The 22,266-nt window shown below is 44.2% G+C and overlaps 2 protein-coding genes across 6 annotated transcripts in view; one reads left to right on the top strand and one right to left on the bottom strand.

Moving 5' to 3' along the window:
• Positions 1–72: 72 nt before the first annotated feature.
• AKR1B1 (aldo-keto reductase family 1 member B) lies at positions 73–7,356 on the bottom strand. Of its 3 annotated transcripts, none has more exons than XM_054076680.1 (10): positions 7,003–7,356; positions 6,486–6,713; positions 5,334–5,450; positions 3,946–4,023; positions 3,163–3,285; positions 2,616–2,722; positions 2,383–2,464; positions 1,759–1,842; positions 1,222–1,304; positions 73–763 (listed from the first exon to the last, which is right to left on the bottom strand). In XM_054076680.1, exons 2-10 carry the CDS (start codon positions 6,621–6,623, stop codon positions 721–723), a joined length of 855 nt encoding a protein of 284 aa, XP_053932655.1. In that variant the 5' UTR covers positions 6,624–6,713; positions 7,003–7,356; the 3' UTR covers positions 73–720. The 3 variants fall into 3 exon arrangements, with proteins under 3 accessions (XP_053932655.1, XP_053932642.1, XP_053932647.1); XM_054076667.1 differs by having other exon boundaries at positions 74–763; positions 6,486–6,653; XM_054076672.1 differs by lacking the exon at positions 1,759–1,842 and having other exon boundaries at positions 78–763; positions 6,486–6,653; positions 7,003–7,354.
• A 251-nt stretch (positions 7,357–7,607) lies between these two features.
• BPGM (bisphosphoglycerate mutase) overlaps positions 7,608–22,266 on the top strand; it is a 28,058-nt gene continuing 13,399 nt past the window's right edge. The window contains exons 1-3 of one of the 3 annotated variants that reach the window (XM_054087887.1): positions 7,608–7,923; positions 9,633–9,796; positions 20,692–20,784. The gene's annotated coding sequence lies outside the window, so the exon portion shown is untranslated. Of the gene's footprint in view, positions 7,924–9,632; positions 9,797–19,603; positions 19,718–20,691; positions 20,785–22,266 lie in introns of those variants that run through there. The other 2 variants (XM_054087881.1, XM_054087895.1) reach the window with 2 other exon arrangements.

The raw sequence follows: 22,266 nt of genomic DNA, 5'->3' as shown, positions 1-22,266 counted from the left end.
CTGGCTAAACCCCTCTGATGTCTCCTTCCTTTCAGGAGGTTGTTGTCAGTGCCCTGGGATGAGAGAAGAGACCTTTCAATTTGGTACAGGAGAGTCTTTCAGCATGGTGGGATGGATCTCCTCTGTGGGCTGGCTGCCCTCTGGTGCCCACAAGGCAAAATGCCGAGTGGCTTTATTGTCCCAGGGTGGATTCGTGTCTCCAGAGAGCAGGGGACTGCAGCTGATCCAGAGTGTGTCTCTGGGTAGGAGGGGGTTGGTTTTTTCCTACACCAGACGGAAGACTTCCAGCCAATAATGCTTTTGCATTTTCAGATTAGTTTTATTTAAGGTAAGGGACACTTCTGATAACGTTATGAATGTGTGTGTGTGGGTTTTGTGGTTTGTCAACATCTGGTTTCTGCTAATGCAAGACTGAAGGCAATTGCTGAATGGTGGTACAGACTCCCTGTTTTCTGCTTTGCAGCTTTGCCTGGGCCCTACAGTAGTAGTCTTCTCTTCTAATAATCAGAAAACTATTACATCCCACGTTTTGTTCTGTAGAAAGTACTCTTTCCTTCTTCCAAAAAAAGAACCCAAACAAATTTCATGGGATGAACATCTCATATCTTCACTGGCAGCAGCAAGGCAGATGCAGTAATAAAACTAGACAAATAGCTAGGAGTTGGAGCAGAAGCACATGAGACACCAGAGGTCTGGGTGAAGGCCACATTACAAGAATCTTCAGTATTCTGCATGGAAAGGGTAATCCTTGTGAGCTTTGGACCTGAAAGACATCAAAGGAGGAATGTTATTTTCATGGGTGACCTCTCTAAATGTTACATAGAGGTGCATTGATTGGTTGGAGGAGCCACTAAGGGAAGATCTGCATCATGTAATTACAGGAAGAATATGTGGAGACGTGTAGCCTCGTTTCTCTAATACAGACAAAGATGAAATGAACATCCTGAACTCATATTTTGTAATTCAAGTTCCAGAGAGTTTCCTGGAAACTGAATTCAAAGTGAGAATGTAGTTTGTCTTCATCTTGTTTTATTTTGTTTTTAAAATGAAAATATTAAACCGTCTCCTGAAAAAGTGTTTCTGGGACAAACCAGTTGGGAATTGAGTTGTCACAATTTTTAAATAAACTGAATTTCATACTACTTAGTAGCTGTGATGCAAATTCCTTGTAAAGAAGATTCAAAAGTTAAAAGCTGGAAGGAAACCAGCAGTGTCACTTACATGCTCATTGCACAAATCCTCCAGTTTCTATTAAAGCTGAGAAGGGTTCCCATCTCCTCTTTAGTCAATTCAAAGTCAAACACCTAGCAAGAGAAACACATGGAAATCACCTCTTTGAAAAAACAAACATTGTGAACACAAGATTAGGGAGGAGATCCACACTGGAGAGTCCATTTTCAGTTATGGACCACTGAATTAACAGATAGAAGAACAACTTGTTTTAAGGATGCAACAATTACTTTATGAATGTTGCTTATTCTGTGTAAGAGTTTTCTGTCTTGTTACTGTGTGTGGGCTTTGAGCAAGCTGTGCATACTGGTTCATAAACAAGCCACAGAACTGGAAACATCATATAAGACCAGTTCGTATGTCTAGCTTAACCCTCAGCAGAGTGTAGATAAGCATAAAGAAAGAAAAAGCCCAGTCCTTTTGCCTGAGGAGGGCTTGGGAAGGGTGAGAAAGGATCGCTGCTTGCTCTGCAGGGAGAAGCCATGCTGTCCCTGAAGGGCAGTTCTTTGCTCACTCGTAATGACTCACCTTGAAGTTCTCCACAATGCGCTGTGGTGTGACAGACTTGGGAATCACAATCACGTTTCTCTGAATCTGGAATCGAAGGAGAACCTGCAGGGACAGACCACCGAGTCAGAGAGAGGACGGCTCCTGCTATGGAGGAAGCAGAGCCTGTTCCAACAGCTGTTTGCCATCAAGTGTCCATTTCATAGAACTAAAGCCTTTCTGTGGAACTACAATTTGAATAATTCCTCTTCCTGTGTCCTAGGTATCTCTTCTTGGAGGGCAAAGAGAAAGGTAATGGAGACCCACTTGGAAGCCTCCTTTCCCATCCAGCTTTGACACAGTCAATTCCTTTTCTTCCCACCCGGACTCTCCCCAGTCTATGCAAGGTTTTCATTCTCCGCAAGAGAACTTGAGAGGGGAAGCAACATCTGAAAAGAGGTTAAGAATCTTTCTGGCTGGGCCAAAGAGCTTCTTCAAGTCTATCTTGGAGGCCACAGAGCAGACAACCTGCATTGCTGCTTAACACTGCAAAAGAGCATGACAGGTCACAAGGAACACTGATAGAGGCTGTACTCCCTCTTGGGGTGGAGATTCCTCAATGGCTGTGTTACCGGAAGGAGAACTCACTGTTTGGCACCTATGTACCTGTGCTGGGGTCTTGTTGTGCTTGGCTGCAATCTCTTTGATCTTGGGATCATCCAGAAGGGAAGGATCCTCTGGCTTAGCCCTATGCAGAAAAAAAGAAGATCAATGGTGAGGAACCTCCATCCTATCAAGGGAGATATATGTATAGATGAATGATTAATGATCCACATGTAGCCTCAATGTCTGAAGTGTAATCCATGCCAGATCCCTTGAAAATTGCAATGCTTTCTTACCATGGCCTGTCAGGAGAGCCAAGAGGACAGTACGCTGTCACAGCAATCCCTTTGGATTGACAGTACTTGATCAGCTTCTCCTGGGTGAGGTATGGATGACATTCAATCTGCCAACAGAAAGGCACAGAGGCTGATAGTAGCAGAACTGTTATAATACTGTGCTGTGCTCCATGGGAGATGTCCTGATCCAATTAGTGGCTGCCATATGACCTAATTTGCCAGTAGCCTATATGATAATATGCACCCTTAGTATTGAAGACACCTGTTCTTATAGCAAGTGCTTATACTGTTTTTTTCTGCAGCAGTTTCACAAAGCCCATGTCTGAGTTCTTTATTCTTGCAGAAAGTATGTTTCACGGGGAAATACTCCAAGATTTGTAAACAGTGTTTCAGCAAGGTGAGACAAAAGAAAGAACTATCCCAGTGCCTTGTGTACCCATAAATATTCAGAGTGCTGTATTCTCCCATCTTCCATTTCCTCGTTCAACTGTAATCAGGTCTTTCTAATCCCTGAAAACTATTCACCAGGAGTCACTTAGCAGCTTACCTGGTTATTTGCAGGCTTGTATTTCAGGCCTGGTTTGTTCAGGATTCTTTCAATCTGCTCATGGTTAAAGTTGGAGATTCCAATGGCTTTTACCAGACCAGCATCCACCAGTTCTTCCATGGCCTAACAGAAAGGGGAGAGAAATCATCATCCGGTAAGCAAGGTTGTTAAGAAGATGTTCTTCTTTATGTGGCTTGTTTCCCATCGTGAGCAGCACGAAATAACTATCTGGGTTGCATAGTTCTCTAAGAGAGAAGCAGGTACTGGTACATTAGTGCCACCTCACCCAAGACCAAATTCTTATTCCCCGAGTTTGAGGAAATTCACACCAAGTTGCATGAGGAAAAGGATGACAACACTCAGTAACCCACTATTATGCAAGCACTGGAGGGCAGTGCCTCACTCTGTAGGCAAGATGTCAACTTCAAATGCCTTTATTTCTGTGAAATGTATTTGAGCAATTCAAGAAGGCCACAAGAACTTTGGTGAAGACAATTATAGTGTTGTTATGGTCAAGCAAAGAACTTTTTTTAACCTCAGTCCGGTCTGCAGCTCCACTGAAAGTGATTGTGCAGCTGTCTGTGGGTCAGGCACTCGAACAATAGGGATAACTAGGTAATGACTAAGCATGCCCATTAGGAAAAGCTACTTCGTACTGCCTTATGTTCCTTCCAACTAATTCTGCATGCATGAGACAACAGTTCTGACTGCTGAAGGTGAGGAAGACGTGGAAGAGAGTGGTGAGGACAGAGGATGTGACTCCTCCGCTGTGGCTGCACTTACCTCCCATGTCTGTAGAATATCAGTGTTGCTAGGTATACACATGCCTTTGTCATCTTTGGGAAACATCTCCTCTCCTGCCTGTCAGTGAGAGAAAATGCTTGAAATAATCTCTGGTGGGTTGCTGGCTACGTAAAACAACCAAACAGAAATGTAAGGAGCTAAAGCTAACAGTGCATGAAAAAAACCTCAAGTAATTCTCATCATAACTTCATTAATTCTTCAGTCATTTCTTACTCTTAGTTCATATAGGGTCATGACATTTTTGCCAGCTGCTATCCCAATAAAGACAGGTACTTATACTGGACCCATTGAAGTGATGATCCACAAAAAGCATGCAAGGAAGCTATTTAGTCACAGAACAATATCCTCCAGCCTCAGATGAGTTCACTTAATATATTGTTCTGCTATGCACATTTAGGAATAATAACTTCTTTAGTTGTTTTTAAAAAGGTATGTGGAGGATTGTCTTTGGTCCTGTGAATGTACATGTTTATACTGGAGTACATCTGCTGAAAAAGCTACTGCTAGCAGATTTCCCATGGCAAGGCTCACTGTCTTAGTTGCTGTATTTAGGAAAATTAGAACAGCCAGTAACTAGACACTATGTTCAAAATGTTTTGAATTATTGGTATTTTCTAGATGCCACACTATTATGCAGTTTCACTTGGCAACTTTGTCCACACAGAGATAACTAAAGCGATATTGGGAGAATGAAATGAAGTTGAGGAGCTCAGATGCATTAGGTAAAATAGAGATTTTGACCTGGGTGTAGCAGAAAGGAAAGACTAAGAGTATATGTGTACCTATATAGAAACTGACATAAATCTTTTGAAGTAACATTACATGTGAGAGTTTGGTATTGAAAAGCCTCATCTTTTGAAACCCAAGGCCTGTGGAACAACACTAAGGTCACCTTATTCTGGGCTGTATTCAGTACTTGGTGATTGAAGACGGAAATGGAAAACAGGGATTTTATTTTACTCTGTGATTCTGTAACATGCAGAGGAAAGAACTTCTGTTAAGCGGCAAAGCTCAGTCCTCCTTCCTGCAAGGGGTAATATTCAGATTGGCATTTTTGGATTTGTAAGAGATTTGTAAGAGAAAGGGAAACCGGCATAGCTTATCCTCACAGCTGGGAGACCGGATCTTAGTGCTGGGTCTCCATCTTCACTCCCAAAAGGGCAGAGGACACCATGCAAGCAGCAGTCTCAGAGGCAGAGATCAAGAGCCTGGCTTGTGTGGCCAGAGTAAAGCAGAATGAGCAGCACCGGAGCAGTGCTGGTGCATGCAACAGACACATGGTGTTTCTGGACTGCTGTCCAGAAACAGAAACTGTTTGTAGCAGTGCCAGCATTACTAGCAGTTTTGAGTTACTGCTGTTACTGTACCTTGAAGCCACAAGGCCAGTGCATGAGGTAGAGATCCAGGTAATCCAGTTTCAGGGCAGCAAGTGTCTTCTTGCAGGCTCCCTTCACCAGAGGCTTGTCAAAAAATGTGCACCACAGCTAGAGACAAAAAAACAAAGCACATGGTGACCTCCTAGGTAAAAGTTTTCAAGTACTCCTGTACAGGACAGAAATGCTCCCTCTTCTTTGGAAGGCAATGTGGAACTAGTCCATCATAGTGCTCTTCCTATGGGGCTTGTTCTGTGATAAGACTGGCCTGTGACACTGAAGGTGGTATGTGCAGTTGCACCACAGATGATCAGACAGATTTGTAGTAAAAACTCCAATTGCAAGGTCAGACTTGTGTAGAAGAGGGTGGCTTAGCTCAAGAAAGCTTCCTGTCAGATTTGACCATTCATACATTTCCTGTAAAAAACTTAACAGGTAAAGCTGAGAAAAGGTAAGACAAGTCACAAAGAAGTGTTTGGCACTATCCTTTACCAAGGTGAGAAGTAACTTCAGAATCCAGCTGAACATCTTGTTTTTCTTAGTAAGCAAGAGAAAGAGAACTTGATGATCACACGTTCTCTGGGACATGTGCAGAGCAGATTACACTGTCCCAAGGTGCCTAGAACCTCATCTTACTCACACAACAGAGACATCCCTTGGGCAGGACTGTAAGCCCAGGTACTGGCACAAGAAGCAGCCACTGTCAGGCTCATGCTTTAGCACTCTGTGAGGTGCTGTTAACCAAACTAGTTCTGCCTCTGTACTAACACAAAGTGATTTCAGACCTCTGCATTACAGATTTCTACCTTGCTTGCTGCTACCTGGCTCTCTCTACCTTGTTCTGCTTCCCTTCTTCTTCACCAGTTGGTCTGCAGATGGCCTCTCCTCATCCATCCCCAGCACTTCTAGGTCTCCTCAGCAGAGTGCCAGACACAGCAGAGCACAGACATACCCTATCCTTCCTAACGCTCCATACATAATGAGGTGAAGCAGTAAGCTTGTATCAGGAATGACTTGAATGATACAAATTGCTTTATCCTACAGCATAAAGTTTATCTCCAGTATTTAACCTTCCTGCTATGGAAATAGTATAGGCAAAACATTCCTCCACCCCTGCTCCAGGGTAGAAGGTCATCATGTCCTTACCTTACTGACAATGAAGAGGTCCTCTCGTTTCACGACTCCTTCCTTGATTTTCTGCTGGATCCCTTCTCCAACTTCATTCTCATTCTGGTACACATAGGCACAATCAAAGTGACGGTACCCAGAGTCGATGGCAGTCATCACTGCAGCTGTTGCTTTCCCAGATGGGGACTAAAAATAATGCATAAATCTTAAGAATCTCAAACCAGTGCATGTTAGATATCCTGTATCCTAGAAAAATAAAAACAGGAAAAACTTAGTGAAAGGAGTTACCCCCTTCCCCAGGTTGTGGGTTTTTTTTCTTTACAAGAACAGTATTTCTTGCAGTCAATAACATGGGCATCAGGGCTTGAAGACAGTTTCTACCATTTCTCCATAGCCCCTGTCTCACACGGGTTCAACCCAACAGCCAGGTAGAGCAGAGCCCCAGCACCAGGTCAGGTCTCCAGAGCTGGACCAGGAGGAACAGAGTTTTGTACCAGGGACCTCTGCTATACCTGTGCAGCTCTGAGGGTGTTACCTGCCATGTGCCCAGTCCCACAAGTGGCATCTTGGCTGTGGTGTTCAGCTGCACGTAGGTTGCCATGATCCTGCACACTGCCCGACAGCCCTGTTGCAGCTGCCTCTTGCCTGGCTAGTGTAGCAATGACTGGTTGCTGGCAAGCAGGAGATGGCAGAGTGGTGTCGGTGCTCTGGGTCCCCTAGTATCCGGCAAACAAGGCTGTGACTTTGTAGAATCAACTCAGGCCAGTTAATGTGAAAGTGGAAATCAATTAAAAATCACAGAGTCAACTGCTCAGCTGGGCCATCAGCGCTGTGCCCTGTGGACCTTTACTCCCGGAGGAGGAGGAGAAAGGGACTGAGGGCAGCTGTGTCCCCATCCGCTTGTGTTTGTGCAAGGTTCAGTTCCTGCAGCGCCCTGTCCTTGTGCCAGGGGTTGTTCTTGTGTCTCTTGCCTGTGATACGTGCTGGGTGTTGCAACACCTGGCTGCAGTTCACCCCATTGGTTATGGGACAGAGAGCCTGTTTGATTTGGTGGCACTTTGTCCCATGATTTGTCATCGGTAAAGCCAGGAAAGTGTCCTGTAATGAGTAAAGTAATAGGAGGACCGGTGTAGGGCATGAGACGGAGGTGTCTCTCTCTCAGATCATGGAGCTACTCCCACACTGTTGGCTATGTGGTTGTGGGCTGTGAGCCATGGGCTGAGGAAAGGCTGGACCACTGTGTCCCCATGGCCATGATGGTGGTCTGTGCTGCTCTCCTCTTGACAGAGCCTTGCGATGCTGTGTGCTGATGGAGTGAGATGGCTAGAGAAACCTCAGCGTGAGTTACAGCAGAAGAAGTAGTTCCTTTTCATGTCAGTTGTAACTATACTTCATAGCCTGGGAAGTGAGGCACAGGGGAGAACAGGGAAGTTCACACAGGGCATGCGTGGCAAAGGTGAGAAGTAAAATTAAGTCCTCATTTTTTTTCCAATCTTAACAGGACCATCCCTCTGGTAAAATTCCAGGGTTACTTGTTTTTTCTTTTCACTTTTATTTCTTGTGTTATTAGTACAGGCAACAGGGATATTTCTTGCTTTTTAGTGGTCAGTGCTTTCATAAAAGAGAGTTTCATAATGCAGAGGGAGAAATGTAAGTGTAGAAAAGAAAAGGTGTCCTGTAGCTATGTGGTCATTGTGGATGTCATATGTTATTATTGTCATAAACTAATACATCCTTTTACACAAAGATAGAGCAGGATCCAGGTAGGGGATAAGAGGCTGTATTTTAATGATTGCACACACGGGGGCAGAGTTAAACTCGTGTGTGACTGCTGCTTCTGAATTTCCTCAGTAATCTCTGAGAGGACTGAATTGCATATTGCATTCCTTAGATTTTATGATAATTAGAAGGGGGAAATCACTCTTCCTCTATTTTTTTTTCCTGAAAAGGTTAAGAATTAAAAAAAAAGGAAGGTGGCTTACATTTGTAATAAATAAGTAGGCATGAAAATTATCTGGTAGGGACTCAAAAGATACAATCTGTGTTTTGAAGAGGAAATTAGCAATTATTGCTAACATATCAACTTTCTCAATTGTCTGATCCCTAGATTAAAGGCACAGAAAATAATTGCCTTTCCCCTGCTGTGTTTTGCACTGAAATGTATGAGACTGCTTTTCCTGCCTCAACTCCCCCCCTTCTCTCAAAGATGTTCCAAAACTCAAGCTTTTAAGCATTGTAATGCAGGGGAGGTGGAGAGTAGAGAGGTATTAAGTCTGTTTTCAAGTCTGTTTTCTCCCCTCTGTTAACCAGGCACTTACGACATGTTGTGTATCCCAGGGGAAACAGAAAGACTGTCTAAAATGTAGAACGATTGAATTTACTATGACCAGTAGGATTCTAATGTGCTCAGCACCTCCAGCTTGTTTTCGTAGCAATCAATGGGGATTGTGGGCTGTCTACAGCAGTATGCGCTGTACAGAGTTGGGTTGTTGTGGGAAAATAACGGAAAACCGGCCAGGAGGATTGTAAACACACTCAGGTAATTTGCGGCTAGAGTGTAGAAAAATATGTAATCATTCTAACTGTTGTCTGTCCTTGCATGTTTGATAAGTAGAACCTCTGCGTTCAGATAACATACGCTTGTGATAGACTTAGAGGCACCACATCAAACATGATTGAAACTCCTGCCCTGCTGTGGGAAAGATCAAAGAACAGTTGTAAACTATGCCTGCACGAATCCCTGAAAATCAGGCACAGACAGCAGGTTTGGCCATCAGCTAGCATGGACTGAGCTTTGCAGTGCCTGCATCCCCGCTTGTGTGCCTTTGCCCGGGTGCTGCTTCAAGAATCTCTTGGTTGGCGAGGTAATGAAAATAAATTTGCTCTTTGCATTTCATCCATGCTTTTGTGGTTGTTCCTGCATCCTGCCTGTGCCTGCTCAAACGGTTCTCAAGTACACATTTGCATCCAGAGGCTACTTCCATTGGGAGATTTGCCATTGATTCAACGGCATTGGAGCAAGCCTTTTGTTGCAATGTCTGCCAACCATGTTGGCTCTCTGTGCTCAGTCAGTCTAATACCAAACTCTGGCTAACGTATTTTGTATATTGGCCCTGATGTCCTCAGAATGGCTAGATGTCATAATTTCAACACTGTGTTTTCCAGTGCATCATCACCAGAGATCCCCTACATTCCCCCCTCCAGCTCACAATACAGCTGTGGTGGTGGCTTGGGTGCAATGAGGGAGACAAAATTCCTCAGGATCTGCATCCCAGCCTTGGCCTGAGCATGCTGGCATCTGGAGGAAGGAATCAAGAACAGCAAGAAAAGTAAGAACCAATCTTTTCCCAAGCACTTCCCCCACTTTGTAGCGTAAACCAATAGGCTCAAGCTGTTTGAATGGGTGCTGGGGTATCATGCCAGGCTAAGAAAACAGAGCTGCTAAAAAGTCGTTTATGCCCTTTTTTATACTTTTACTCAGTCACTGTGTGTCACTCTCGGGAGAGAGATGGACTTCCCAGAATGAGCAGTCACATTTTGACATTTCCACAGCATTGAATACACAAGAAGCCTGAAGTACAATAGTTTTGTTTCTGAGGAAACACCAGCCAGTCTGGCTCTGAGGCTGTAGTAACTATTATTGTTACAAATAGAGGAAATTTGGTCTGTGGAACATTAGCTTGAAACTACCCTGAAGAACAACCTTTTAACTTAGCAGAACTGCAGGAAGCTACAGTTTTGAGAGCTGCATCAAATGGGGTGGTTTGGTGATCAAGAGAAGTCTAACTTGCCAACACTTGGGTACCCGAGGGTAAATAAGACAGGAAGAGACAGTTAATAAAACTGTCAGACAGTGGGGAGCAGACCCCTGGAGGCAGTGGAGGAGGTGTTGACAGCAGACAAGGGCAAAACAAGGCATGTTCACAGTATTCCAAAACTATAATATGGTTACATTTTCTTCTGAGTCTTGTCTACCTGAAAATCTCGCACTGTTTCATTACATTGATGCAAATGCCTTTTTTGGACACATATCAGTTGAAGTACATTGTATATTGGTTTAGCTTAAATCTGTTTCTTACCACTTTAGTTGAAACTGTAGAAAGCACTCTTCAGCAAAATAACATCTGTCCTCCCACAGATTTAGCATTAATTTAACAGCATCAGTTCCTGAACCAGTTTAATTAAACTGCAACTTCCTTGCACAGGCTGGGACTGGTTGCTGCAGAAACACCTCAGTGTCTTTTCTGTCTTTTCTTGAACTTGTAAAAAAAACCCCTTCCGATCATAGACCGGAGAGTTGGATTAATGTGGGGCAGGCAAATACTTTGATTTTCTCTAGGTCAAGCCCTATGAAAAGAGCAGTTACTAAAGCATCAATAAAGACCATACCTTCTTGGTTGCTTCTATGGACAAATGGACTTCGTAATGGGGAGATAAGCAACTTAAGTTAAATATGAAGGACACCATGATCATCCTCCAAACCCAACACATCTACAAATCAAAAATTTGCCTATCCCAGACCTAAATTCCCATCCAGTTCTGTTGGTAGGCATGGTTATCACAGAAACAAGATTTTCTTCTCTTGTTTATGCAGACTGTAGGTTTCCCAAGGCTCTTCACTTCTGAGAACAGTCTGCTATTTTTCTTGCCAAGTGGAGGCTCTTGTCCTTGTGAAAAAATATTTTCATGCTCCATTTCAAGTCTCAGCAATCATCTATGTCTAGTTTTGCCAACAACAGGGGTGCTTTAAATGCCTCTAGAGTGGAGGAAGGGATATGTTTTCCATTTGTGAAACACAAAAGTGTTGAAAATATTTTCCCGATGTTTGAAAAACAAAATAAAATGAAGCACACAGTAAAATCAATGAGTTCCTCTTGATTAGAAACAACATGAAAAATACCACTCTGGAATCTGTGCAATTAGAGCTGAATAGAAATTGCTTTATAACCTGAACTCATACACAACAAGGGAGCCAGACTGTTTTAGCTGACAGAGTTACTCAGGTTTTGTGACTATGAGAGCAGAACCTCATGTGGTCTTTCCCCTGTCACATGGCAGGACCCATGGGCAATATGAACATTTAGTGAGGATGTGGAAGGTCCGGTAATTCCCACAAAAGTTTGGCTTATTGTCCTTCACTAATACATGGATGTGCAGTTATTGTGCTGTATGCTCCAGGTTTGCTGTAGGGCTGGTCAGATGGGCTTCTGCCCTCTCAGCATCTGTCATTTCCAGAAGTAATTCAGGGCATGCAGGGAGGAGGACGTGAGCTGTAAATTATTCTGGCAGGATGCTTCCAGCTCTTGTCTTGCCTGGGGACTCTTGCTTGTCCTGTAACCAGAACGTGCCTGTAAGCTGAGGCTCTGGGAGAAGATGGTGGCTAGGTGTGGGCTGATGCAGAAGCCAGGAAAATTGATTTGGCTTGTATGTGCTCCCAGCTGTCCCCATAAACTAGGTGTAACCCAGAAGACCAGACAAAGCGGCTTCTTTATGTCTTAAAGTTTGTGAACACCTATATCTTTAGAAGGACAAGAGACCTTGGTCAGATAGCATGGACCTTAGCTTACAGTATCTTTCTAGAGGTAGTACAGCCTCCCCGACCCCAAAAAAAGAAGACATAGCTTGTTAGCAGATATATGTTATTTCTGCAAATGCCTTCTTAAGAAGGGTTGGACCATACTGCTCAAGTTTTATTGTTTTATTCTTGTATATCCACTGAATTCATCTTGGTGTAGCTACTTATTTGGTATATTGCAGATGCAGACTTCCACGAGGAAGAATAATGACAGTAGTATTGAACGTTTAAACAAATACTTAACCTATTCAAAATGTTAAATGTTGGATAGCATTTCACACCTCTGAGAAGCAAAGAAGTGTCCTTTTTGTACAATAAAATGAGATGCTGAATTAGATGCAAAATAGGTTTTTCTAAGCTCTTCTGTAGACAGGTAGATCTGATCGCAATAGAGAGGAATAGACTAATTCTGAATCAAAAAGCAGTAGAAGTCAGGCACAAAATTATTTAAATGAATGGATTTCCATGTGAGTAAAACAGATGTGAGAGGAAAATTAGCCTGGAAAAATTCTGGGAGGATGGATATCCTGACTGCCCTGTCTGCCTTTCCACACATGCTCTTTTTTCATCAAAGAAATGAGGGCGAGGGAGTGGGGAGCATGAATTAACTTGTGATACACAGCTATTTATTTAGCAACTTAATTCCTAAAGTTTCCTGGGAAGCAGTCCTGTAAAAGAAAGGCCTTATTTTGTTGCTTTTTGAAGTTAGGAGCAGCGCCACTGAATTCTGAGAAGTTATGGTAAAGTAGAACAAGAGTGTGGCTCAGTCCTTTTCTTTAGATTATCTAATCATGACACACGGGACAGATTTTTTATGCAGGAGACTAATTTTTGTGCTCTATTCAAAACCAAGCTAAACATCAGTCAGACTTGTTTCGTAAACTGTTATGGTGCAAGAGAGCCACATACCGTGGAAAGAAACTGAAGAAACCCAAGACAAATCTTTGTGGTTTGTAGAGTGTTTGTGAGAAAACAAATATAATAAAGAGTTAGCTCTGCACAGATACATCAGCAAGTTCTTAGTTAACCCAGTGTTCAGTGTAACATGGAGGTAAAAATCTTTTAAGCAGCTTTTTTTTAAGGTAAACCATTAATTTTTCCTTTAAAGACTTTAGTGCAAGCAAGCTTGAATATGTCGTGTGTCTTTGTTGTTCTCCTTGTTCTCCACAATGACATCGGGGTTTCCATTTTACCCTTTTGGTTATAACTTCCCCAGGTTCTTATGTGCTCTTACCATGCTCTAGTATCAGTACTATCCAGTCTGTTTTTTAACTAACTTATCATGCCTTGACTAGAAACCACCCTGCTGCTGTCTTTTTTTCAGAGTCCCTTTTAAATTATCTCTTCCTAGACAGTTTCTTATTGACGTCTTATGTCTGCAGCACTTTGTTTATCATGGCAAAAAAAAAAAAAGGCAGATTCATCAAGGGATTTTCTTTGCTTTTGACACTGCTACAAAAAGTTAATTTGTACAGTATTATGACTAGGAAACAGTGAAATGCTCCAAACCAAAACCTGTAAAATGTAAACCATTCCAAACCCACAAAATTTAGAAGTGAACCTTATAGATCTTCAGTTGTGTTTCTTGCTCTGAAGATGGGAAAACCTTTGGTTGTGAGAGAAAGAGGGTTTTTTTGGTTTTTTTTTTGTTTTGGTTTTTTTACAGCTGTTGGGACCCTGTACAACTCCTTTAAGAGCTACTTTTCAGTGCTAGAAATGTATCCATGAGGGCTTCTTATCCATTGTTTTTAAACACACTTTCCTGTACCAGCTAGACACCTGTCATGGTAAGGCATTTGGCTGAAGATGTCCATGTAATGGTTTTGAGGGCATATAGAATGTAAGGTTTTCCCCATGTTCTCAGCTTGGGATATGCAGTAATGAAATTTTTTTTTGATTTAAGATTTCAGATGAACAGCCAGATGTCACATGTTTTACTAGAGAATAACCTTACCGGTAACTAGCCATAGGGATTACATAAGAAATTCAGTTCCCACTTTGAGTTTGGAATATGCCACCTCATATAGCATTTTCCCTCCATCTGTTTTGCATATAATGAAGGTTTTTACATACTTTCTTCCTCTTTCTCAGTCATTTATTTGGTGCTTAATGATTCAGAAAAACTTCTGCATTTACTTATGATTAAAGCTATGATTCTAGTGACAAATGCAAGGTTAGTTTAGGTGCTTACAAGCACATCTCTTTTTTTTTCAACAGATTTCCCTCCCAAGCAATGGAGTTAGGGTTAAAAGAAGGAAAGTAAAATACTTTATTTGCCTTCCACGTGGACTTCTGCTTCTGATTTTGACATAAAGAGAAGCCACTCAGGTGCAGAAGTTATATGTTGCCTCCATACCCAAACAGGATGAAAGCTCCACTGTATTTACACATGAAAGCAGCCTTAGGTACTAGTAAAACAAAAGGTGAGAAAGGTGCTTTGCTGAGGAGCTTAAATTGTAATTGGGTGACTAACTGGTGTGCAAAGTACTCTCACTGCTCTGTCAGGTGCACCCTCAAGTTTTAGGTAATAATAGGCTTGGTTTAAGACATGGTGATGTGATATATTGGCAAATAGGTGTAGGTGTGCAATGAAACGTAACCCACGCACAGGTGTGCTTGAGCCAAGAAAATGTTGAGAACCGCTTGTCTGGTTAATGCAAGATGTGGTGAGTCGCTCTAACAAAAAGACAGAAGTGGGACTGTCATGTCCATGCCTGCTACTTGCTCTCTGAGCTCTGATGGAGAAGGCTTTATTTTCCTGCTATTACAAACCAAGTTCTAGTGAATAAAGATGCATAAAGCACTTCAGGCCAACAGGACGGTGCAGCACTTTACATGAGCCGTGGCTGGGGTCTGAGGAACAAGGAAAAAAGCTTCCAGTTCATGAATACACATAAGTTTGCTTGGGATTCAGATAAACAAGTTGGCTAAACAGGACTAGGCTTGGGTGAAAAAGTGGTATTTGTAACTTGTGGACTTGCTGTCTTCCTGGGATGCAAAAAATGAAGGTGGCTGAAAAAAAAGCAGTGAATACAGTGGTCTTTTAAGTGAGAAAACCTGAGTATACAGCAGTGTCGAAATAATAGGTAAGGTGACTGAAGGCAGGGATGGATAAGATGGTTGTGGTGTTAGAAGGAAATGTATCCCTCCTGGGTAGCACTGTCCTGCTAATGGCAAGCTTAACACACTGTGGTCTTCCCACGACCCTCTCCACGTTGCAGTTGATTTATTGCAAGAAATAAAGCTTGTGTTCAGTTTACAACAGAAGAGATAACCTGTGTATTGGGGGGTGATGGGAAGGAGGATGGATAGAGCCAGAGTGATTTTACAGTGTAACAGTTCTGAGTCTTTTTGGGGAAATAAGGATATGTTTATCTCTCTGCATAGTGTGTTGTACTCCCAAGCCTTTCTCAATACAAATTTGGCCTTGAATGAAGGTGGACCATAAGAAAAGTTGTGGAGAAATGTGAGACAACAATAGCATGGATAGGAGACAGAGAAAAGAGAGGATCTAGGACTTTCGTAGAGGAAAAACTGTCAAGTACTGGAAGTGGCCTGAGTGGGTCCACATCCAAGGAAAGGGTGATGATTCCTTGGACACACATCTGGATGGCAGAGAATGGGCATGCTGCTGGCAGCAGCCAACACGAGATAGGAGTAAGGAGAGTCTAAGAAGAAAGGCGCAAATTCATGCAGTAGAAAAACACCCAGGAGGAAGTTTTAAAGAGAAGGTTTCAAAGTTATTAGAGTGTAAGGATTTGATTACAAAAGTTTCTTTTGAAGATGAAATTATTAATGAAGACAGATCATATATCAAATAGAGACAAACAAAGAGTTCAGGATCTCCTGGAAATTATGGTGGGAAAGTCTGCAGTGCTCAATGGCAAATACTTGATCTAGCTTTGAACAAAATAGCTATTCTATGAAACAGTAGGAAAGGCATAATCAGTGAGGAATGGTCCTGTTTGCCACAGTTTTCATCCATCGTTAATGAGCCTTTCTTCTTTCCAGTTTTGTTTTCTTCTGTTTCTGCCTTGCTCAGCCCCAGGCCTTTCTTCAATGCGGTGCCTTTGTACTGGAGCCTCAGTGGAAGTTTTTGTGTTGAGGAAAGGAGTTTCCTGAACTGCTTCTGCCATAAACATTCCAGCTAAATGCTGCAGCCTGGAAGGGCTCCAGAGCAGAGAACCTGAAAAACACAGCCCAGCTGGTCTGAGAGATAGTAGCTGCCAAATGAGTATAGCCGTCTGCATTGGGATATGGCTTTGACTCTTCTGTCCTTGCGTGGTTTGAGACATGAATCAAAGTTATTAGGCTGGTTTTGCCATGTTAATGAAGTGGTCTTGTTCAAAGACTAACGGAGATAAGAAATCTGTATTTAATGGCTGTGGAGGACTTGGCTTGTGGCACCGGTAGCTGTCTGCTCCCTGGTAGTTACGACTGCATAGTGGCATATAATGTTTTTTTCCGTTAATTGTATTCCTAATGTTTGAAGTATAGCCAATACATAGTGCTGATACTCAAGAATAGTACTTTTCTTTTTGGTTTTAGAACCTTTGGTTCTAAGAGTTAACCAATTTGCCTGTGATGCACACATACTCAGAGCTGTACCACTGGTACCTTCATACAACAGGAGACAGATTTGGTCTGACTGGAGGCAGGGTGACTGCAGGTGCATGGTCATGCAGAGTGATGTGGGAGTGTTTCTCTTTACTGGCTAAAGCTGATGGGTGGCAAATCAAAGTTTTCTGGCACTGTGAACTTGAGTGCTACTTTGATTATGTTAGACTGGACTGGCTTTATACTGTAGGTTCTGGCTTAGACAAAGTTTATAGAGACGAAAGGTAATTGTTAACATTAAAGTTAGTGGGTGAGAAGAAAAGGACTATAGATATAACTGTAAGTGCAAGTCACATCCAACAGACATACTTTGCAGAAGCAGGAGATTTTATTGTGGTTCTGTATTGAGGTCAGGCATAGCTCTTTTTATAAGGAAAATCATTGAAAATGTTTTCCCTGAGGTGCAGAATGCTTCTCAGAGTGTCCCAAATAAAGGAGGAACAAGTCAGTGCAGTAACCACCAAAAAGACATGGGATGCTGTTCACTGACAGCCTGGCCAATTTTGGAGTTAATTCCAGCTGGAGACCGGTCACAAGTGGTGTCGCCCCAGGCTCAGTGCTGGGTCCAGTCCTGTTCAATATCTTTATCAATGATCTGGATGAAGGCATTGAACGTACCCTTAGGAAGTTCGCAGATGACACTAAGCTGGGTGGAAGTGTCGATCTGCTTGAGGGTAGGGAAGCTCTCCAAAGGGAGCTGAACAGGCTGGACCGCTGGGCTGAGACCAATGGCATGACGTTTAACAAGGCCAAATGCCGGGTCCTGCACTTGGGGCACAACAACCCTATGCAGTGCTACAGACTAGGAGAAGTCTGGCTAGAAAGCTGCCTGGAGAAGGACCTGGGGATGTTGATTGACAACTGACTGAACATGAGCCAGCCGTGTGCCCAGGTGGCCAAGAAGGCCAATGGCATCTTGACTTGTATCAGAAACGGCATGGCCAGCAGGTCCAGGGAGGTTATTCTCCCCCTGTACTCGGCACTGGTGAGACCGCACCTTGAGTACTCTGTTTAGTTCAGGGCCCCTCACTACAAGAAGGATGTTGAGGCTCTGGAGTGTGTCCAGAGAACAGCAACAAAGCTGGTGAAGGGGCTGGAGAACAAGTCTTATTAGAAGTGGCTGAGGGAACTGGGGTTATTTAGCCTTGAGAAGAGGAGGCTGAGGGGAGACCTTATTGCTCTCTACAACTACCTGGAAGGAGGTTGTAGAGGGATGGGTACTGGCCTCTTCTCCCAAGTGACATGTGATAGGACAAGGGGGAATGACCTTAAGCTGCACCAGGGGAGGTTCAGACTAGACACCAGGAAACAATTTTTCACAGAATGGGTCATTGGGCACTGGCAGAGGCTGCCCAAGGAGGTGTTGAGTCACCATCGCTAGAGGTATTTAAAAGATGGGTAGACACGGTGCTCAGAGACCTGGTTTAGGGGAAGATAGGAATGGTTTGACACGATAATCTAAGAAGTCTTTTCCAATCTAGTGATTCTATGATTCCATGATTCTATGATTACTTAGCACATGAAGTGCTGTTCTGAGGGCCTAGTGAAGCAGTAGTCCTTCTTTCCCACTGACAGATTAGGATCTAATCCCTATAAGTGCATAACAAAACCCCCTTTCTCTTCACATATGACTGACCCTGTGCCCAGTTTCCTCACCTCCGGGACTGATGGAGGGGGAGCTGGATGCAGGTCCAGGGCATCGTACTACGCTCCTTCTTTTGTAAGAAGGATTTGGGCAGGGGAGCTGAAAGGATCCCCCAATGGTTGAGTCACCATCCCTGGAGGTATTTAAAAGACAGATAGATGAGGTGCTCAGGGATATGGTTTAGTAGTAGACAGGTACGGTTGGACCCGATGATCTCAAAGGTCTTTTCCAACCAAATGGTTCTATGATTGTATGATCCAGGGGCTGAGGGCAGCCCAGCTCCTTCCATCGCCTCTTCCCAGACAGCAGCAAACGGGGGAGCCTGCATCCTCCATCCCGACTGCTTGGGAGAGGAGGTGGGGATGCTCTGGAGGTGGAGGGCAGCCTGAGCTGGAGTGGAGCCGGGCTGCTGCCGATGCAGCATTAGTGGGCCCGGGGGTGGTTTGGGGAGAATCATAGAATAGTTTGGGCTGGAAGGGACCTTAAAGATCATCTAGTTCCAACCACCCTGCCATGAGCAGGGACATCTCCCACTAGATAAGGCTGCCCAAGGCCTCATCCAACCTGGCCTTGAACACCTCCAGGGATGGTGCATCCACAGGTTCTCTGGGTAACCTGTGCCAGTGCAACACCCTCACAGTGAAGAAATTCCTCCTTATGTCTAGTCTAAATCCACCCCTCTCCAGTTTATATCCATTTCCTCTAGTCCTATCACTACAAGCTTTTGTAAAAAGTCCCTCCCCAGCTTTCCTGTAGGCCCTTCAGGTACTGGAAGGTTGCTGTAAGGTCTCTTTGGAGTCTTCATTCTCTTCTCCAGGTTGAACAACTCCAACTCTCTCAACCTGTCCTTGTATGGGAGGTGCTCCAACCCTCTGACCATCCTTGTAGCCCTCCTCTGGACCCGTTCCAACAGATCCACATCCTTCTTATGTTGAGGATTCCAGAACTGGACAGTACTCCAGATGAGGTCTCACAAGTGAGGCCAGAGACTTGGCTGCCTCCGGTCGCTGCCGTGACCCCGTTTCTCTGACAAAGCAGCGAGCGGCGCCCACACCGACACCGCCCGCATCTGCGTGTCTGGAACCGCGGCGGGGGGGAGCCTACATCCACTTCTGCTGCGATCCCTCGCAGGAAAGCGACCTGCCCTTTGAGGTCGCGATTTGCACAGCGGTGGAGTGGGGAGAAGGGAGAGGGTGGAGCTACACCAGCATCCCCGCGCCGCTCTCCCACAGCCCCGCCCACCAGCCTCATCCTCATTGGCTGAGCACAGTGCCCATCTTCCGCGGCAGCCAATCAGGGGCGGCCCCAGCTTGGCGGGGGCGCCGAGGCCTGGTTGCCCCGCGGGGTCCGCTCCGTTCGCGGCGGAGAAGGGAGCTGGGGAGCGTGGCGTGCGTGGCGGCTGCAGCGGTGCTCGTAAGGCAGCGCGGGTCTCGGGGCGCGGGGGGAAGTGGTGGGAGCTGAGGGGCGAGCGTGGAGGGAGATACCCGTGTCTCTGGGGGGGTGTCTCTCTGTGTATGTGGGGGTCGGTCGGTCTGTCTGTCTGTGTGTCTGTGTCTCTCGCTCTCTCTCTCGCTCTCTCTCTCTCTCTCTCTCTCTGTGTGTGTGTGTGTGGGGGGGGGGTCGGTCCTGTGTGTGTGTGAGGAGTCTGTGTGTGGGGGGGGTGTCTGTGTGTGAGGGGGATATGTGTGTATGTGGGGGGAGGGGGCGTCTTTGAAGGTGTGTGTGTGGCTTCCCAAGGGGCAGCACTGCCAGGCATCTTGTGTGTGTGTGTGTGTCTTTGGGGCTTCCTGAGGGGCAGCACCGCCAGGCATCTTGTGTGTGTGTTTGTACGTGTGTATGAGTCCTTGGGGAAGGCGAAGAGACGCAGATGCACCGAGCAGGGACGTTTTTATAGCAGGGCTGGGCAGGTGAGGCTGGAGTGAGGAGACCACCTCTGGCAGTTAGACCTTAAAACTGTGCTTGGCTAAAAGCTCTGCCCGTGTGAGATGTTATCCTGGGTACCTTGCTCTGTTCTGCTCTGCTGAGCTGGGAGGCTGTATTTCTTTTTTATGCTGGGTCCAGGTCTGCTGTCTGTGTCCTCCACTGTGTCCCAGAGGATTTGTTAGGATTCTGGGCACCAGAGCTATGGTAATTGCAGTCGAAACAAATCTTGGGTAGCAAATGATATCCTGGGGCATCTGGAAGACAAGAAACTTTCCCTTGTGGAAATGCAGGAGCCGTGCATATGCATATTTTTTTGGGAGAAGAAAATCAGTAGCTTTCCCAGCCCCTACAAGGGGTGTGTGCCATATTTTCTTACACTCTGAGAGCAAACAGTGGTTGGTGTAACCATTTGTACTTGTGGTTTCTTTCTGTGTGAGCTCATGGTGTTTATTGCCTTCCGGCAGGTAACTGGCCAAGAGTGTGTGGTGGCCTCTGTATAAAGCAACTCTTGAGTCTGTGCTAGGATTTGTGTAGCCAGTTCCTTTGCCATCGGAAAGGTGGGTAGGATTCTTTCCATGTATTGCCCTAAGGCTTTCTAGCTTAAATCTTTCCTTAAGTGGACTGATATTGAAATAACTATGACTGTGAGTGCTTTCTAAATTTGTTTGAGAGTGGTTTGATTCAGCCTAATCTTTTATGTAACTGAACTGGAACTTATGATCCTCAGATGATCTTAGGTCTTTTTATGATTTTTTTTTTTTTGTAACATTTGTTGAGTTTTTTATTCGTTTTGACCAAAAGTACCTGACTGAGAACATGCGCAAACAGGTGCATCTCCTCTGTTTTTGGTTTTGGTTTGTTGTATTTGGGTATAATTTGTTTTTGTAAATTATGTTCTCTCTTCCTGTGGATAATACAGTCAATTCATCTGAACACTGAGGTATCTGCAGAGACGGAGCTTTTTATGGGGCTGTGTTTTGTGTAGTAGTTCATGATGTGAACACACTGCAATTTTTAATCATATCAGTGGGATGTTGGAGAAAAATCACTTTGGCTTTAGATGGAAATGCTGTCTGATACTCCTTTTTGTTCTAAACCTGGGATCTTAAAGGGAGCAGTTTAGTATTGTCTCTGATCTGACATAACATCTCAATCCTAGCAATAGCTGATTTGTTTGCTCAATGTGCATCTGGTTATTATGAATGGAAAAAGTGGAGCATGCAAGGGATTTTGCCTGAGATGCTCCTTGTCATACACAAAATTCCATCCTCCATTGAATGAAATTACAGAAGGCTTTCCTTTGTATTTACCAGCTGCCTGTTGTGCGTCAGACAATACCTCCTGATGTTTTGTAAAAATCTGTCAGTCCTCAAAGGCTTTTTAGATCCTGAGCTGTACCAGTGATCAGAAGGTAGAGCTGGGAAAGTGTTGTGTAGTGTCCTTGTGTGATACAGACTCTGTCTTCTGTGAGAGTAAAGGAGAACTAAATTGTTATTAGAGTCAAGATGAAATTACTGAGTCTGTTTATGAATTCAACTCTTCTACACACAATTTCAAAGTCTGTTAAAAGTGAGTACTGATATTGTGCCAGATGCTTCCCAAAACCCAGAGTGTATGGGTCTAACCCATCATACTGACCTAATTCAGGTTCACAGTGTGCCTGAATTTGAGACACTTGAAGACTTGGAGTGTGATTGAAGCAGCTCCAACAGATCTGAGAAGATGGGAGCTCCAATAAGCATGTCTATTACGGAAATCTAGTTCAAAGTTGGGTATGCAGAAATCAGACCTCAATCTCGCACTGTCCGTGGTTTGGAGAACATTTGATGTTCATTTGAGTATACAGCAGCCCTCCCAGTGCTGAGAGTTATGTTTTTATATTCCCCCACTTTGCTCTGTCCCATTGCTACTTGGTTCAAGACATCTTGGGTCACGGTCAGATAAGGCTTTCAGAGCTGCAGTGCTGTGTTAGGCGAGCCTTTTGGGCATCACACAGTCTGCTGGAAAGTCTTTGGCCACATTGAAAAAGCTTTAGTGAG

Source organism: Cuculus canorus, chromosome 1, assembly GCF_017976375.1.
Source record: "Cuculus canorus isolate bCucCan1 chromosome 1, bCucCan1.pri, whole genome shotgun sequence".
NCBI classification, from domain to species: Eukaryota; Metazoa; Chordata; class Aves; order Cuculiformes; family Cuculidae; genus Cuculus; species Cuculus canorus.
The sequence above is the reverse complement of the archived record's forward strand: the minus strand, read 5'-3'. Positions and strand labels throughout refer to the sequence as shown.

Bases quoted from the DNA above. Each gene is read 5' to 3' on its own strand.
- AKR1B1 (XM_054076667.1), bottom strand. From the start codon at position 7,068: ATGGCAACCTACGTGCAGCTGAACACCACAGCCAAGATGCCACTTGTG. The intron at 3,286-3,945 runs GTAAGTGCAGCC...CCTTTCTGTTAG, and splicing joins ATATTCTACAGACATGGGAG to GCCATGGAAGAACTGGTGGA. The intron at 1,843-2,382 runs GTACATAGGTGC...CTGTCCCTGCAG, and splicing joins ACAACAAGACCCCAGCACAG to GTTCTCCTTCGATTCCAGAT.